The sequence below is a fragment of the Salvia splendens genome, chromosome 1 (genome assembly GCF_004379255.2).
Source record: "Salvia splendens isolate huo1 chromosome 1, SspV2, whole genome shotgun sequence".
Classification (NCBI taxonomy): Eukaryota; Viridiplantae; Streptophyta; class Magnoliopsida; order Lamiales; family Lamiaceae; genus Salvia; species Salvia splendens.
The window spans coordinates 44,166,690-44,186,473 of NC_056032.1; the positions used below are offsets into that span (position 1 = coordinate 44,166,690).

Below are 19,784 nucleotides of genomic sequence, written 5' to 3' on the forward strand. Positions count from 1 at the left end.
CGAACACCCCCTACTAGTACTTAGTACAAACTTAATCGATGAAATGAAATTTTAAATGGCATTGATTTTTATGTTGATGTTTGGTATATAAGATTAAAAATAAAATAATGATAGGCTAAATTATTTTTAAAATTAAATTGTAAATGACATTTTTATCCAACAAATACTATAATACTACTATATATTTATCTCATTTTTGTTGAAAAGCTGAAAATAGTAGAATATGCAACACATGCTAATTAATTTTTGAACCAAAATACCAATACACAAATATTTTTCTAGAGTTAATGGTGCGAAATGAGTAAAATCAAACTGGTAACATGGTCAAACTGATCAAATTCACTGTAAATTTCGGAAATTTGACTAAAAATTTATACAAATGAATTTGACAGCCATTTTTCATATCCACTGTCCACAATCATCTCAAATTTTGACTAATGCTAATGTACTAAAAATAGAATATTAATAATTAGGTCTAATACTTTGGCACCGACGTAACAAAATATTTTATGGCAAATAAGCTTTAACATTAATTAATAAATACACGAGACTCTAAAACGACTTTTCGATGTACTAATTAATGGGACAAAGGCGCCTAATTGAAATAATCACATTTACAAAAAACTTACAACACACTGTACTTATAGTAACTTCTGGCCGTATTCGAAATTTAATGAAAATTAAAATAAGTTATAGGAGTATATAAATATATCTAAATTTAAAACAACATAATGAAAAGTAAAATAAGTTATAGGAGTATATAAATATATCTAAATTTAAAATAACATAATGAAAAGTAAAATAATAGTATTAGTATCCACAGAAACACACAGTAATATCTTATGTGCATTGCGATTTATTGTGGTGTTATGTCAATTTAGAGGCTTACATATACTGTAGTTCATTATTACATATATATTATTTTTTTGGAAAATATCTATACATCTGTCGACCTATATATATGGGTTATGGGGTCCAAAATTACATGCACACTCATTTAATTATGGTACCATTCGTATTAAATTTATTACTACCCACGTATCGATTTGCAAATATAATTTATTGTCGCTCCTAAATTTCATAGTTATAATTCGTGTTTTCATTTATGTTTAAATATGCCCCATTTTAAATGAGGAAAAGGGATAATTTTGCGTTTTCATTTCATCTTTCTGTTGTTGTGAGGTCATTTTCATCGAATTTTTCACTTAAAAAATCTTTGTAAATAGAACTTTTTTTTGGGAGGATAGTGAAATACATGTATATAGTCATAATATAATGGGATGATTGATTAATTATTAGTAATTAAAGTGACGACACAGTCAAAATGTTTAAATTCTATTGGCAATTTTTAGTTTGAGACATCCTATAATCTTATGTAAACCCACATTAATAATTGAAATATCTAAGAAAATAATATGAATGAAAAATAAGTATAGCATATAATTCGATAAATGGCATAGAAGGTTGCGCCAATATATGTATAATTTTATTATTGTAACAATTTAGAAAACGTGTCATGTACTATAAAAAATAGCAATTAAACCAAAATAAACTCTGATTTACAAAAAAAGGAAAAAACAAAAAACGATACCAATGCTTGTTTGTTGTACAGCAAAAAGAATTTAAAAAAAAACCTCAATTAACAGTTAAACAAAATTCGTTCTTTCCAAAAATTCACGTTGCCACATCTCCAATACGTCGAATCCAATTAGATTAACTCAAAATCCGAACAAACTACAGCTAATCATCTGCTTGCACACACCCCACCACCAATTTTAAAAGCAATTTATGATTGATCGATCACGTATCGAAACTCCCAACAAGTAAGCAAAACAAGAGTTGGTTGCGAGCAGCTTCTTCGTCTATTTTCATCATTTCCTGCTCCCTTTTTTCAGGTACTTCGCTTTCTACACTTTTCTCCACCTCGTAATTCTCACTGCAGACGGTTCAACTGTCGAATTCACATCAAAGTCTGCACCTTTATTGAGGAAGCTTCCAATTGTTGTCTCCTTTTGCTGCTGTGGCTGCCGTTCTTGATCTGCCGATGGAGGGAGAAGGGAGCGCGGTGAGAATGGAGAGCCCGCAGAGCCCATCGGGCCTTCAGCTTGGAGCCCGATGAGGCGGTTTCTTCGCCGGTGACGCGGCAGAAGGCGGCGGCGGCGAAGCAGTTTATTGAGAATCACTACAAGAATTACCTGCAGGGGTTGCAAGATCGCATGGAGAGGTGAAAATCTTAATTGCCTTTTGGATTTGATTTGATTTGATTTGATTTGATGAATCTGTAGTTGTTGTGTTTTTGCTTTTGAAGGGATGCTGATTGGATTTGACTTGAATTTTACTAGTATGGATTCTAGAAATGTGAATGAATTAGGTGAATCCATGTGCATTTTGTTAGAGATTTAAGTTTTTATTTGGGGGTTGTTTAGGAGGAGGACGTTGCAGCGGAGGGCGCAGGAGGCTCAGGTGTCGAGCGAGGAGGAGGAGATTATGATGAGGAATTTGGAGAAGAGGGAGACTGAGTATATGAGGTTGCAGAGGCACAAAGTAGGGATTGATGATTTCAAGCAATTGACTATTATTGGTAAAGGAGCATTTGGTGAGGTATGTTGGTTTGTTTGCAGCTTTAGATTTCACACATTGTACTTGCATTTGTTTGATCTGATTCCTTGTTGGTTCAATGAGGTGATTTGCAGAAGAACACTCATAGGTTTAGTATTGATGAGACGACGAGATGACACTCTTTGATTCATCAGTTGTAGGAGTTTATTAGAATCATTACCCAAAGTTAAGCTAGAGTAGACTTCACAATTGACTAGCTTAACTTGAATTATGTGATTCGTCTATTTAGAAGGTTATAAGGAAATGTCTTGATTGGTGCTTTAAAGAGCCACTTGATTGAAGATATATATGGCATTAGTCTTTGTGAAATCAAGTTTAGCTGATCTATTTGCTCGTTTAACCTAATAAATTTAGAGAGGGATTTGCTCTAATTCCTACTAATGAGACTAGGCCGAATTGTTAGTGCATTAAATATAAAGGATTCTTGGATATGCTACGACATTATATCTTAGCCTATCCCTGTCTTCCAAAAATAATTACTGCGGGTGATATGGTCTTAAGCAAATGCAAATTTATTGCTCACTTGTACTTATGTGTGGCCAGAAATGGCAAACGTAGATTACTATTGTGATTCGTGCGTGACTCAGTTAAGTGATGCAGGTTAGACTATGTCGAGCTAAAGGCACAGGAGAAATATATGCCATGAAGAAATTGAAGAAGTCGGATATGCTTAGCCGTGGGCAGGTGGGAAAATATAAATAGAAAATGAAAGATATAAAAGATATTTCCATGTACTTTGTTGTTGAAACTCACTGGATGAGATGATTCCTTATAGGTTGAGCATGTTCATTCCGAGAGGAACCTGATGGTCGAGGTTGATAGTCGGTGCATAGTGAAGCTCTTTTATTCCTTCCAAGATTCCGACTTTTTATACCTCATAATGGAGTATTTACCTGGTGGTGATATCATGACTTTATTGATGAGGGAGGATATCCTCTCTGAAGACGTTGCCCGGTTTTACATGGGGGAAAGTATTCTAGCTATCGCTCGATCCACCAGCATGGCTATGTACATAGGTTTATATATATTCATCCTTCTATGTATCATTTAAATATAAATGATGTAGTATGTGCATATATGATATAAAGTGCCTTTAAAAATCGATTTATTGAATATGACATTTGTTCGAATTTGCAATCTGTAGGGATATCAAACCGGATAACCTCATATTGGACAAAAATGGGCATTTAAAACTTTCCGATTTTGGCTTGTGTAAGACACTGGAGAAATACTCGTCGATATTGCTGGAAGATGACGATTTTTTGGCTCAAGATTCTAAAACCGACGGTGAAGGGAATGCTGATGAATTAACTGCTCCCTGGTTAATGGCAAATGAGCAGTTACTACAATGGAAAAGGAACCGCCGCGCCCTGGTATATTTCCTTTTTTCCTCTGGTTGTATATGAATTTGTTCATAGGTCCCCTTTTGTTTTCTCTTCTCTGTTATGTATATAACATATAAAGCTGTTATGCACTCAACAATCTTGCTTGTAGGCGTACTCTACTGTTGGAACTCTCGATTATATGGCACCCGAGGTCTTATTGAAGAAAGGATATGGGATGGAATGCGACTGGTGGTCTTTGGGGGCCATAATATACGAAATGCTTATCGGTTATCCTCCATTTTGTTCTGATGATCCCAGAATGACATGTCGCAAGGTACACAGTCTCGACCGACTCTCAAATATGCGACCTTGAAATTTATTCACTCACCTTTCCACAAATCAATTGTTTGTTGCTGGTTCTTATTTGTACAATTATTGGGTCATTTTTCGTTGAAGCTTTTCTGATATAGACTTCGCTGGCATTTAATTGTTGTCGTTGAACTATCTTTCCTTTTGTACCAGATAATAAATTGGAAAACATGCTTAAAGTTTCCCGAAGAACCAAAAATATCAGATGAGGCAAGGGATCTTATTTGTCATTTGTTATGTGACGTTGAGAAGAGATTAGGGACGAGAGGAGGCGTGGACGAAATAAAGGTATGTAAAATGTTTCATTATTCAAGGATGTATTTGAAAATGCTGATTTTCATGTATACTCCCTCTTCTATCATTTGGTAATTTCTAAGTTTATTTCGATTTCAGGGACATCCATGGTTTAGAGGTGTTAAATGGGATGGCCTCTACGAAATGGAAGCTGCCTACAAACCCGTCGTGAATGGAGATTTGGATACACAGAATTTCGAAAAGTTTGATGAAGTGAGTTTATTTTAATATTTCTCAAACTAGTTTTAATGTCAGTAAGTCTAGGCAGTATGACCGTCCATCTATTATCTGCCATCGATTCTTTCTCCTCTTATAATCAAGTAAGACTATACCGATACCATTTTGTAGCATTTGACGATTTTCTCTAATGCTTTCGCCTCTCTTTCTCAGGGAGAAAATCCACCATCTAGCACACCAAGAGTAGGGCCATGGAGGAAGGTAATTAACTTGTGAAGAAGATTGCAAATTAGGCTAAAATATTAGGCTATTTACTTGAGCATATTGAACAAGAAATAAGAAATGTTAAATACATGTTTTTGATTTAATAAAGTTGATAATTTTTTGCTTTCAAGAAAGGAATTCTTTGTAAAATTGTTCCTTGTGATGATTAGGTACCACATGGCGAGTTGCTGATGATCTAACGTGTCGATTTTCTTGCATGACAGATGTTAACATCGAAAGATGCAAATTTTATCGGGTACACTTTCAAGAAATCAGATCTTCTCAAGTCAGCTGGAACCGCAGGTATCGCCCTTCACTAAGATCACGGACAGTTATTGCTTCGATTGGTCTCTACTTAACATATGCTTCAAACAATATAGGAGTAGCATTTTATTTATGCTTACGTGCAATTAAGATTTTGTCGAATATATAACTCGAATACCCAATTTAAGACGTCCTTTTGCCTTTTCTTGAAGTCGATTAACCTATATATGTTGTTGTTGTGCAGGTATAGATGTGAGCTCAAATCCATCTTCAAGGCCTCCTTCTCTGGTCTCATTATTTGGTATGTTAAATCTTCGACTACATAATGAGGCATCGTTATTTCTACTCGACTGAAAAGGCGAACGCATGATTCTTGACTCCTAATGCAGGTCACGTAGGGTTAGAAGACTCGGTGATAGCTGAGGACGACCCAAAGCCCCAAGCTTGACGTTGTTTGAAGCTTAAACCAATGCTCGTATTCGGATTCAATGCGCGTAAGCGGCTAGTTCTTTATGTATATGAAGAGAACTCAAGATCACTGTGGATAACAATTTTGGGCATAATTTTTCAATTTTTTCTTTACTTCTTTGTCTAATTCTGTTGTTTCTACAATGGTGGAGAAATGTTAATATCTGCAGGAAATAACAACATTTATGTAAATTATTTAATTGTTTGTGCAACGAATTTGGTGTTGAATATATCTGCATTTTCTCCCTAAATATACAATTTATTGGCACTGAGTAGGGACATGTATACATTTGCTATATATCGAATTGATCTTATTCGTTTTGACAAGATTATATTGTTAAAAGAAATTGAATTTTTTACTAAAAGGAAGATGAATACTTGAATTAATTTGAGTTCTTCAAATTTTTTAAATTTATTATATTAAATTTAACTCGATTATATATGAAGCAAGCGTGAATTTGACAATAGAATATAAATTGTAAGTCTACTGAGAAAATAGATTTAGTATTATCTAGATGTTTCATTTTAGTTTGATGCTAATTGGATTAAGCAGAAAGAACAATATTTACAAATTAAATAATAGTACTTCTATATTTACCTTATGACTCGAACCTTCGACAGTAGCCAAATAGATATTTTGTAGGATACATTGAATGAATTAGATTTTTTTGTTGGAGTCTAAATTAAATATCTGACATTTCTCTCTCACTTTAATCTTTTGCAACAAATCATGACGTCAGTCAATACATATTTCATACTGGCTCTTCATGAAATTAATGTATAAAATGGAACAAAAATTAAACAGATATTTTTTGACAGCAACGTTTACATGTAATTATTATAAAAATGACAACAGCACATTATCTTAGGTATTTCTAGGCTAATATTTATACTCCATATTCAGGCATTCACTATTACTATTAATATTTAGTTATGTTGGTTAGAATAAAACCTAATTAAATAATTATTTTTACAATTCATATAGTGCAAACTTAAAACTATAGAAAAAGTATGAAAATATCGTTTAGACCATCCACAATAGGCGCCCAGTGACCGCCCAGCCGAGCGCCGGCGCTGGGCGGTTCGCTGGGCGGTCTATTGCAGCCGCCCAGCGGACGATTGGAGAGAGAAACCGCGCAGCGCTGGGCGGTGCGCTGGGCGATCCGCTCGGCGCTATTGCAGCGCCCGGATCGCCCAACGCGATTTTTTTTTTAAATTCGAATTTTTGAAATTCGAATTTTTTAAAAAAATATTGTGATAGCTACTTTACGCTATCATAAAAATTGTTTTCAATATATAAAAATCAATTTTTATAAATAAATTTATACTAGAAATTCGTAATAGCCCATATATATTTAATGGGCTTGCGAATTTATGAAACTCATTCTTGGTTGTCTCTCTTTTTTAATTATGTACTTTTTAAATTTTATTAATATTAGTGAATTTTCCCGTATATGTCTCGTAAATTAAATTTCGTATATTGCGTTATTGTTAATTATTGCATTTTGTATATATTTGTTAATAGTGATGTGGATAGTATGTGGCTAGGCTATGGCTGGGCTATTACTGGGCTATTTGCTTATTTTGATGATGTGACAAGAGGATTTTTAGTGCTGATGATGTGGCAGTGGCTAGGCTGTGGCTGGGCTATTGCTGGGCTATTGCTATTGTGGATGGCCTTATGGCTAACACGGGTAAAGTAGACCACATGGCATGAACTTTTTACTATTGCCACACCAAGGGTTACCCCAAACAAATATCAACGCCAAACTATCTCAACCAATTACAATATCGAAATTTAATCTGTTAATTTCACTAAAATTCTCAATTTATTGTCTCTGGATTTGAGGTTTTGGACAAAGGAAAAGGAGAAATTGTATGGATTCGTCTGAGTTACCCTCCAGAAATTCTGTCGACCAAGAAGAGACTTCCAAATTAGTGGTAAATCGCTGTTATCCCTCTCAAATAATTATGGTTTATAGTTGGGAAAAGATGGAGTAGTTTTGATGAATTTTTGTTTTTAGCTGACATTTTTTTTATAATTATGCCGTGATTAGTGCAAAATTGTGCAGAAATTTGCATCACGAAAGAGCAACTGTTTGAGATATTTGATAGTTGTTCAATCGAAAGAGGAGAATTATGTGATGTGCTGATCTTAATAGGAATATCTTCTTCCCCCGATTTCATTGTTTTTGTTGATGAGATGATGAGAAGATGAGAAGAATTACCTTCTTCTTTGATTCTGTATCATGTGTTATTGTTGAAAAGTCGCTAAACTCTACAAATTTTTTGGAGTACACAGCTGATTTATGAAAATACTGTTTCAATTTTGAAGATTTAGTTGGCTGTGTTATGAAGAAAGAGATGAATCTGAACAGCAGAGTGAATTAGCTTTGAGCATCTCAATTTGTTTCCCAACATTTCTTTGATGGATTTCACCGTGTTTGTTGGATCGTCTTAGACTTCGCTCAAACTTTGAACTGCATTTGTTTGTTTTTACCATTAAGGAAAATGCTAATATTTGCTTGATGGAATGGTGGTAAGGTTATATAAATCATTTAATTTTTCCTGAATGCCTCTGCTTGTGTTGAGGAATTTAGTATCTTTGGAATTGAATTTAGTGTATATATAGTCGTCTTTGCGCCTCTGCAATGATGATATGTGCTGGTTCTTGAATTACTAATCTTCTTGAATCCATTTATAATTTGTTATTGAAAGTTGGTATCTTAAATCAAGACTGTGAGTTAGGGTTGCATAAAGGATTCCATCTTGCCTGAATGCTAAATGCCCCTGGGTTGTGAATCTAGAGGATAGACATTTCTTACCCTCGTGCATTGATGCTCGTTCTTTGATATACACTGAACCGTATGTTGGTTCTTGCAATTATATGGATTTCCTGGTTTTAGCTGATGGCACAGGAATGGACTGACGAGAAACACTGCTTGTTTCTCAAATCTATGGAATCAACATTTGTCAACCAGCTATACAAGTCAATAGAGATGTTTGGCTTGCAGTCGCATACAAGCTCTTCATCGCGATCAAAACCGCTCAAGCAAAAGCAGACGAGCACCCGAACTTCTGGACAGGTTTAACCTCTAATTACCTTTGTCCATCAAGTAGTAATTTTTGCAGTGTTATACTGTTATGCTCTTTGTGTATAAGTTCCAAATTCAGAAACCATCCCTAAACGTTACTGTTTGCTATTTGCAACCTCTTCCGCCAATGCAGTTTAAGGTTCACCGAGATGGATTTTGGTCTAAAGTCGACTTCCAGAAGGATGAATCTGAACACGACCAAAGAGAGGAGGGTAAATTTCCATTGTCAAGTCCCTGGATCCAGCGCTATCGGAACTCAAAAATACAGGCGACCAAAAGGTGTCCATCTTCGTCTGCTAAAGCTCCTTTAGCAACAACACACACGAGCAACTTGTCACCTTCACGCGAAAATGACAATGGCGATAATATAGGTATTTTCCATCCCATTTTGGACATATTTTTGTGCACTACCATCACCATAAAACCTTTGATAATTTCTTTAACATGCTCATATCTTTTCTAACAGAGATGTCAGATCAGAACTTCAACGATGAAGCTGTTACAGAAGAGCCGTCTGCCAAGATAGACGAATATAAAGACAACGAGAAGCCATGATCAAGTAATTACTTGCTCTCCTATCATCTGCATAAAACACACTCTGGCAACACAAATTCCAAGTCATTCCCTCTAGTTGTTCCTAATGGCACTACCATTCGAGCTAACAACATCGTGGAAGGCCATCCGCACAAACCTCTCGAAGGCTAGAATGCTGATGTAGTTTAGATAGACCCAAAACCAGAGGATCCTAGTATTCTGATTGACACAACTGAACCTATAACTCCATGAAAGAAGAGTTGACATGTGGAGAAGGGTGCCGGAATCTGCACTAGTTATGTGGAGTAGATTATTTTTGTAAGCTCTCAAAGCAGTGGCAGACTGCAGCTATCCCATTACTTGGGTTTAGAAGCAATCCCAGATTTTATTCTTTATTATTAGAATTCCAGAATTTTCTTCTAGGCCCTCTCCAAATTGTATTTTGATTTTTGAGCATAAACACTTCTCCAAACTGTGCCTCATAACATCTCTTTATAGTTACATATGCTAGAAAGATACTCTCAATTGCAATTTCTGTTGAATATCCAATTTGTGTGACAATTCAATGACAATAAGCATAACTGTAAATAAAAATGGACGATGTATATTATATTCACATATTCCACCGCTAAAAAAAGCCCTATTTATTTTGCGTGTAATTAGACAGCATGATTTACTTTGGCCGAAACTGATTTAAGTAGCGAAAGTATGCTTGTTCGGCCATAGGTATTGTAGAGGTTATCGGAGCCTGTTGTTAGTACAATTAGTATACCTCTTTATGGTTAGTAAGGTTAGGATGAGGAATTTTGGGCAAATTTAACACAAAAACCATATTTCTGAGGAATTTCGACTAGGGCAGTATAAAACGAGTCTGAATACCGGCAGCCTCAAGCTTGGCTTGTTAGGGTATTCTCGTGCTCGAGCTCAAGCTTGGTTTGTTAGGGTATTCTCGAGCTCAAGCTTGGCACATTAAGTTATTCGCATGCTCGAGCTCTTGGATTGAACCTTTTTTTTTTGGGTTACTGATGGACTCATCCAAAACAATTCAAGCGCAGTTTGGGGCTTGAGCTTGCCTTGTTCACTAGCAATCGAAATTCAAGTGAGATTTTTTCGACTCGAACTTCCAATAGCTTACGGCTAGTTTGATTTTGTGTGTGTGAATTTGTAGTGAAAAAAACCTGAGCTGATGAATGCAAGCTTGTATATGCTTATTAAGATAAGTGAATCATGTGAATGAAATAAAATTCATTTCCTCATATCGGCCATTAACCGTCACAAGTTGACTCGGCTCGGCTCGTATTTTATAAAGGAAAAGTGAGTTAAAAAAGTTAAATGGAATGTGAATTATACTTTAACGTGAGTAGAATATGGGTTTCATTTATCAAAAGTAGTTAAACGTAAGTGTGACAAGTGTCGACGGACGAATTGAAAATGAAACTAGTGACAAGTAATGACGAACAACGGGAGGATATTTATACATATATTATCAACACTAATAAAAGAAACGACTAAAATAAAAGAAACGACTAAATTACATACCATGATACCACTCTATAATTTTTCCTCTGTCCAAACGGAAATTGCAATAAAATAAAATCAAGATTACAACTCTAAGTTATTAAATTATTATCATTGACACAGTCTCAATTTTTTTTCTTCTATCCACATACGCGTACACGTAACGGAAAATTCAAAATAAGAGTAATTTTTCTAAAGCAACCTATAAATAGGACCCCTTCTAAACAGAATTATTTCCAACTAACCAAAATATTTAAAAAAAATGAGTAGTTTTGTTTGGACCATCTTTTTCACTTTTACTTTCTTCTCCGGCTTGTCCACTTCTTCCACCTTATTGTTTCAGGTAAACTTCGAAAACTCTGATGATTTATTCATTTTTATATTTCCAAACGACGGTGCCCGTTCCACATACGTGTTGATAAAAACTGGCCGATCATAATCTGTCGGTAATTCCGTCGATAAACTCAGTTTTTTTTAGTTTTGGGTGTTTATTTACAGGGATTCAACTGGGAGTCGAGTAACAAGCAAGGAGGGTGGTACAATTCGCTTATCGGTGTTGTACCTGACATTGCCGCTGCCGGAGTTACTCATATTTGGCTCCCACCTCCATCTCAATCGGCCGCACAACAAGGTCACTTTTTCTGTATCTCCTTTTTTTTTTACTTCAAATTATTCTCTTTTTTGTGAAGAAAGGTAATGATACTTATTTACTCAAGTATTTTTTAGACTTAAGTATAAGAAACGGAGGTATATAAAGAAGCATTTCATTATATTTTTATAATTAATAAATTAATATGCTAAAAGTATATTTATACTCTATCCGTCCCTGAAATTTGTTTTTCTGCACTTATTTGAAAAATAATAATAAATAATTAAAGTGGATATAAGATAAAACAAGAGATTGAATGATTTAAATAAGAGTCTTATTATTCTTTCACTTACTTTACTATCTCTCCATTTTAACTATTTATCATCAATTTTCTAAAACGAGCGTAGAAAATGAAATGTGATAAATTTTCGAGGACAGAGGGAGTATTATTTTCAAAATTTATTTTTTTGAAAGTTTTATCAATTAAATGAGTTTTACTTTATTCTTCAAATTATATAATTCTGCGGTTGTTTGGCAATCGCCGAACCATTACCACATAAGCGTTGTCAACTCTGGGGGTTGACTTCTCAGATATCTTTTATTGCAGAATTCAATTAATTATTTGTTAATATAAATGTATAAATATATTGAACTCTTAACAATATTATTCTTTTGTACGAAAGCTGGTGAGAAGTCAGAAGAAGCTTTTGTTAAAAAGCTAGAATCTACTCTATATAAATGATTCATGATTTAAAGTACTTAATTGAATTATCTCCAATGACCAAGAGCCAAGGTAGAAAACAAAAGATCATGTGCTCAATTGATTAGAAATGAGTCATTCACCCTTATATGAATTATCCACTCTTATATACTTCCTTTCGATCTCAATTAAATATTCTAAATTTCCTTATTCAATTTATATGGTCCCAATAAATATCTCATTTCGCATTTACTATGCAAGTAAATCACACATTTCACTGACTCATTCTACTCACAATAATTATAAAATTATTAATTATACATAAAAGTAGGCCCATATTTCACCAACGTTTTTCACCCACTTTTTTTTCACAAGTCAAAGTTAAACAATTTCTTAAAACCCGCACCGGTTAAATTTGAGACATTTAGATGGAATCTTCACCAAGTCAGTAAGACACAATTTTTGAGTTTTATCCTAAAGATAGAAACATTCCATTTTAGTAAAGTTCTTTCTCTTGACGAGATGAAATTCATTTTCCAGTAACACAATTTTATTTTATCTCTTTCGTACTTTATTAATTTTGTAGTATTAAAATTCATATATCCTAACAAAATCACCCTCTATTCCGGCAGGGTATTTGCCGGGGAGGTTGTATGACCTCGACGCATCAAAATACGGCAGCAGGGCCGAGCTCCAATCGCTGATAAAATCCATACATTCCCACGGCATGAAGGCCGTGGCAGACATCGTGATCAACCACCGCACCGCCGAGAGGCAGGACAGTCGGGGAATCTACAACATCTTCGAGGGGGGCACCCCCGACGCCCGCCTCGACTGGGGCCCCTCCTTCATCTGCCGTGACGACACCCAGTACTCCGACGGCACAGGCAACCTCGACTCCGGCGCCGCCTACGACCCCGCCCCGGACATCGACCACCTCAACCCCCGCGTCCAGGCCGAGCTCTCCGACTGGCTCAACTGGCTCAAATCCGACGTCGGCTTCGACGGCTGGCGCTTCGACTTCGTCAAGGGCTACGCCGCCTCCGTCACCAAGATCTACATGGACAACACCCACCCGGACTTCGCCGTAGGGGAGCTGTGGAACTCGCTCGCCTACGGTGCGGACGGGAAGCCGGCGTACGATCAGAACGGGCACAGGAGCGAGCTGGCGGCGTGGACGGAGAACGCCGGCGGGGCGGCGACGGCGTTCGATTTCACGACTAAAGGGATCCTGCAGGCGGCGGTGGAGGGGGAGCTGTGGAGATTGAAGGACGCCGAGGGCAAGCCGCCAGGGTTGATCGGGATTAAGCCCGAGAATGCGGTCACGTTCATCGACAACCATGACACCGGCTCGACGCAAATGTTGTGGCCTTTTCCGGCGGATAAGGTGTCGCAAGGCTATGCTTATATCCTTACTCATCCCGGAGTTCCATCCTTGGTAAGTGTCATTATTTAAATTGTTTTTTTCACTTATTAATAATTAAAAAATATTTAAAGAACTAGTATTTCCAGCACCACTGAACACTTGAATCAACAATTCTAAGTGACTGATTTTTCGTTCTACTTTTGTAGTTCTACGATCATTTTTTTGATTGGGGGAAGAAGGAAGAGATTACGAAGCTTATCGCGGTGAGGAGGAGGAACGGCATTGGTGCGGACAGCAAGGTCGAGATTCTGGCTGCGGAGGCGAATCTTTATGTTGCGAAGATTGATGATAAGATCATCACCAAAATTGGGGCAGAGATGGATCTAGGAAACCTAATTCCTCCGGATTTTAAGGTTGCAGCTGATGGAGCTGATTATGCTGTTTGGGAGAAGCAAGCCTAAACCCTAAACCTAATTAATATTATTGTGAAATTAATAACTAATTGGCTGATGCAAGTTTGGATTTGTATGTTAAGAAATGAACTTCAAAATATATGAATTTGGAAATTTATATCTTGTTTAATTACTCTCTTTTTAGTCTTCAAGCAATCATTTGGTATTAGTGGATCAAAGAACATAACACGAGGGCCAAGAAAACTCTGGGCAAATTAAGGAATACTTAAAATTCATGGAATCAGAGACATTAAAAAAAATCATCGCTAATATGAAGAGATTGTGGTAGTGTGGAGGAGAGGGAGATGATGAGGTAAGGAAGAACTACATTTTTAGTCCCTATTTTTTTGAAATTGATACTCTGTATAATATTGTTGGAAGGACTTTTTGCAAAATTTTTTTATCAAAATACTTTTTTTGCTTCAAGAATTATTTATGTCTTTTTCACACTAGAGAGAACCATCACTTTAGCAGTACTTTGTTCATTCATTTCCCTTCCCTTCTTCAAGGATGTGTCATGACAAAGTATTGAAGAAGTGGCGTTCTCTCTCTCATAAAAAAAGTATAAATTTATAGCTCTTATACCTTAGGGATATCATGAAAATGATATTGTTATCATATTAGTACTCCCTCCGTTTGCTATTAAGAGTCTCACTTCTTGGCGGCAAGGATTTTAAGAAATGTTAAAAAAAAGTAGGTGGAAAAAAGTTAGTGGAATAAGAGTTCCCCTTGTTTATATTAGTTTTCAATGAAATGTGAGTAAAATGAGTTAGTGGAATATGAAACCTTATTACCGTTTATGATAAAAGTGAACCGGAACTACTATTCGCGGATAGACTAAAATGGAAAAATGAGACTCCTATTCGCGGTCGGAGGGATTATATCACAAATTACAACATATAGTATGCACTAATTCTCATATTTTTCCATGCGATAAATGCGTAATAATAATTTTCCATATTTTTGGCCCCCCTGACTTCTGACTTTGGCCATCTTTCTCTTAATTAATTAATATTGTGGAATTTTAACAAGCATGATCACGCAGTGGTGGCTATGGTGGATGACTTTCAAATGACCAAGTCTTCTTTAGAAATAATTGGAATCGACTGTACTTCACCAATAACTCAAAATCATCTATTTGGCCTATAATTCAAAATCAAAATATTTTTTAAACACGAATTACATTGGCGCCAAACGTGAGGGAATACTAGACGTTTGGTAATTTCTCCTCCAACCAGAATAAAAGATCTCATTGACGTTGCCAATCCCATGCATATTGTGTGGACCAAGCGTGAGGGAATACTAGACGTTTGGTAATTTCTCCTCCAACCAGAATAAAAGATCTCATTGACGCGGCCAATCCCATGCATATTGTATGGACTTCTGGTCGTACAAATTGCATAGTATCATAAATGGCTACTCCGGGAATTACCCATCCGCCAGGAGAGTTTATAAACAAATAAAGATATTTGGTCTCATCCTCGATACTGAGATATACCATAAGACCAATAAGTTGATTCGAGATCTCGCTATCAACCTCTTGGCCTAAAAAAAGTAATCTTTCTCGATAAAGTCGGTTGAGTAGGGTAGACTCACTTGAATTTATGACGATAAGCTGTGATATTTTAAGCCACCAAAAATTAATACTTATAGTAGAATACTATTATTTTCTTTACAACATTGAAATAACTGTTTTAGCGTATTACCTCAAATCCATATAAAGAGGCCCCTAAGTCGATAGAATCATAGAAAAAAACCAACTCCAAAACATGACTACTTTTCTTACATTCTTTTGGATGATCTTCTCTGTTTCTACTTTCTTTCCCAGCTTTTCCACTTCCACCATATTGTTTCAGGCACTCTTGATTCATCAATTATTCTATTGTTTTTATCACTCAAATTTGTGTATTTAATTACTTTCTATTTTTGATGTGCGAGGGATTCAACTGGGAATCATGCAACAAGCAAGGAGGGTGGTACAATATGCTTATTGGTGTTGTACCTGACATTGCCGCCGCCGGAGTTACACATATATGGCTTCCACCTCCTCTCACTCTGCTGATTCTCATGGTCTATCTCTCTCTCTCTTTCTTTATTCTAGGGAATTTTCATGGTGCTAAGATTTTAATGTATAAAGTGGAGAAACAAAAAATACAATCTTATTTACAACAATAACATGGCCATAAAGTTGACTCTTAGGCCAACTTTCAATTAAAAGTTAACATCATCTCCTATTATTAGTTTATTAGTATCTTCTTCAAATCAATATATAACTAATTAAAGTTAATTCCATCCATAATTTAGGAAAATTTACTAAAATTACAATCTTAGACTAATTCTTGTCAATTTCTTAATTCAAGAAATTAAAAGTTGGACATTAATAAGCTAGATAAGGTCATCCACAACGCTGTCACTTATCCGTCCATTAAATTACTATTCATGGGTCTCACTGTACTTTTTTACTCCATCTCTTAACTAAGGGACGGAACCTGCAACCATCCATCTCTTATCCGTCCCTTAAATTACTATTCATTCAATTTCATTTTTTTATTTTTATTTCCAACAAATTCAATTAGGCCATCCGCTATGGGGCGGACAATGGCACGCCCGATGGCGCGCATCGTCCGCGCCCGCCATCGTCAGCCCCATTGCGGGTGCGTGACATAGGCCGCGGACGATCGTCGCGCCCTAAACTAATGGCGCGGAGTATAGCACGGACGATGTCCATCGTCCGCGCCATCGTCCGCCCCATTGCGGCCTACGCGGACGATGGCCGCGGACGATTGGCCATCGGTCGCGCCATCGTCCGCCCCACTGTGGGCTACGCGAACGATGGTCGCGGACGATGGCACGCGTTTTTGATTTTCTATTTAAATCTCGTTTCTCATTCATTTGTACATACGAACATATCGACTATCTCTTTACATATTCTCTCTCAACATCCAACCAAAATGAATATCGACGACGATACCAATAGTTCTAGTTCGTCTGAGTCTGGTAGTTCGACGTCAAAAGCATTAGATGCAGCCGTTGAAGAGGCCATGGCGGCATGCTATGCGGCAATGCAGCGCGAGGAGAAGGCGGCGGCAGCCGCGGCTGAGCAAGTCCATATGCCTATTCGACATAGGACGTATGTCCGACGCGACCACCCGGAAGCTCACAGACGTCTGGTTGAAGACTATTTTGCCATCAACCACGATGGGGCCCGACTGTTTTCCGCCACCGGTTTAGAATATCGCGGTACCTTTTTCTCAGCATTGTTTGGACATTGTCTTCACGTGATGAATACTTCACGTTTCGGGAGGACGACATCGGCAAACCCGGCCTTACACCATTGCAAAAGTGCACGACTGCTATTCGTCAGTTGGCATACGGCACCACGTCGGACCTTTTTGACGAGTACCTCCATTGCGGGGATTCTACAGGCCGCGAGTGTCTGAAGCGCTTTTGTCGAGGGATAGTAGATGCCTATGGCGACACATATTTGCGCAAGCCGACTGCCACTAATTGCCAGGGTCTGATGCAGATGCACGAGATGGCGCACGGGTTTTCTGGGATGCTCGGGAGCATCGACTGTATGCACTGGCAGTGGAAGAATTGTCCGACGGCGTGGAGAGGCCAATTCACAAGTGGATACAAGGGCAGCCACCCGACGATGATCCTCGAAGCCGTCGCTGACCATCGACTCTGGATCTGGCATGCTTACTTCGGCGTAGCCGGGTCGAACAACGACATTAACGTCCTCAACTAGTCCACCCTCTTCACCGAGCAATGTAACGGCAACGGCCCGGCCATCGAGTTCACTGCCAACAGACGCCAATACCATATGGGGTACTACTTGGCCGATGGCATCTACCCACGGTGGCCAGTTTTCCTAAAGACGATCAGCTGCCCAATTGGTGAGAAGAGGGTTTTATTTGCGCAAAAGCAGGAGTCGGCGCGGAAGGATGTCGAGCGGACATTTGGTGTGCTCCAATCACAGTGGGCAATTGTGAAAGGGCCGGCTCGTTCCTGGTACAAGGAAGTCATCGCCGATGTCATATATGCGTGCATAATCATGCACAACATGATAGTCGAGAATGAAGGCGGAAGCATCACCGATTGGAATGAAGATGATTGTGCATCTAGCTCGTCCGGCACGTCGACCGAGACACCCGATAGAGGGTTACCGTTAGGCTTCAATGATGATCTATCTAGACAGACCTCAATGCGCAACCAACAGGATCATGCGCAGCTCATGAGCGACATGATTGAAGAAGTGTGGGCTCGTAACGTTTTTTTAATTCGCATTGTAATGTATTAATTTTTATTAAATGAAATGAAGTTTTTGAAATTCGTATTTTAATTTATTAGTTTTTTTAAATTCGTATGGATTTTGTAAATATTAAAAAAATGATGATGTGGCGCGCCATAGGGCGCCCCACTGCAGGTGGAGAGGTAGAAGGATAAAACTGATGACGTGGCGCGCCATAGGGCGCGCCTTAGGGCGCCCCACTGCTGATGCCCTTAATAAAAACACACTTCATTAAAAATAAAATAAAATTACAACATAAAATAAAAATACAACTTACATGGGTTCAACGGAATAATCCTCCCGAATCTGGGATAATCCCTGCGAATACCTCGGGGCGGAGGGACGGACGTATGCATCCACATCAAAATGGGGTGGTTGGTACCCTCCGGCGTCGACGAACCGGATCCACCACCCAGGACATTGTACATGCCCCCTAGTCGCCGAACGCATTGATGTCGAACCCGCCGGAGCCGCCACCGCCAGAGTTTCCGTCGCCGGACATTTTGTGATGAGAGGTTATATGAAAATTGGAGAGGAAATGGAGATGATTTTGGGAAGAATAGATGTGTATTTGTGTGTGAAATGAGGATGAATTAGGAGTATTTATAGAGTAAAAAAAGGTAATATAACGGTAATATTACCGTTATTCGTTTTTAATTTTTTTTAAATTCGGATTTAAAAAAATGATTTATTGCGTCAGCGTGACGATGCTCACTCGCGGGTCGGCGAGTGGGCGTCACGCATGGCGCCGGAGCGCGCCACGTCGCCCTGGCGCGTGGCGAGATGTCTCGCCATCCGTCACGGCGGGACGAAACGTGTGGCGGGCCAGGGACGAGACGAGGCGCTGCAACGCGTCACGCCGCCGTCTCGTCCCTTAGTGACGGATTACGGGCCACTTGCGTGACGCGTTGCGGGTGGCCTAAGAGGACAAGTTGTCTGATAGATAATGAAATTTGGTTTTCCCATGACGTCCAAAATCAACGATCATAATGTTTTTGAATTTGTTCTCAATTATTCAATGACGAAAAAATCTATCTAGCGTATAATATATTATTGATATTTTAAAACCAAATCACGTTGTTTATTTAATTAATGGAAGACATTGTTTAACCAATCGGGCATTGATTTCAACCCATGAGTCAACATGCAACGTTTCTTGTGTAGGGTATCGGCCGGGAAGGCTGTAAGACCTCGACGCATCGAAATACGGCAACGGTACCGAGCTCCGATCACTAATAAAATCCATACACGCCCACGACATGAAGGCCGTGGCCGACATCGTGATCAACCACCGCACGGCCGAAAAGAAAGACCGCCGAGGGATCTACAACATCTTCGAGGGCGGCACGCCCGACGATCGCCTCAACTGGGGCCCGTCCTTCATATGCCGCGACGATAAGAATTTCTCCAACGGCACCGGAAACCTCGACTCCGGCGAGCCCTACCAGATGGCTCC

General features: G+C 38.2%; 2 protein-coding genes and 1 pseudogene across 2 annotated transcripts; all 3 read left to right on the top strand.

Moving 5' to 3' along the window:
* The first annotated feature begins 1,673 nt into the window (after window positions 1–1,673).
* Window positions 1,674–6,031, top strand: LOC121754450 (annotated as a pseudogene).
* Window positions 6,032–7,506: 1,475 nt separating this feature from the next.
* On the top strand, window positions 7,507–9,951 carry LOC121754463 (cold-regulated protein 27-like). The gene is made up of 4 exons (XM_042149819.1): window positions 7,507–7,721; window positions 8,687–8,866; window positions 9,009–9,246; window positions 9,342–9,951. The coding sequence occupies exons 1-4, from the start codon at window positions 7,659–7,661 to the stop codon at window positions 9,428–9,430; spliced, it is 570 nt and encodes a 189-aa protein (XP_042005753.1). The 5' UTR covers window positions 7,507–7,658; the 3' UTR covers window positions 9,431–9,951.
* Window positions 9,952–11,180: 1,229 nt separating this feature from the next.
* LOC121754454 (alpha-amylase-like) lies at window positions 11,181–14,164 on the top strand. Its single transcript, XM_042149814.1, has 4 exons — window positions 11,181–11,270; window positions 11,426–11,558; window positions 12,849–13,654; window positions 13,789–14,164. Exons 1-4 carry the CDS (start codon window positions 11,190–11,192, stop codon window positions 14,041–14,043), a joined length of 1,275 nt encoding a protein of 424 aa, XP_042005748.1. The 5' UTR covers window positions 11,181–11,189; the 3' UTR covers window positions 14,044–14,164.
* Window positions 14,165–19,784: the final 5,620 nt, after the last annotated feature.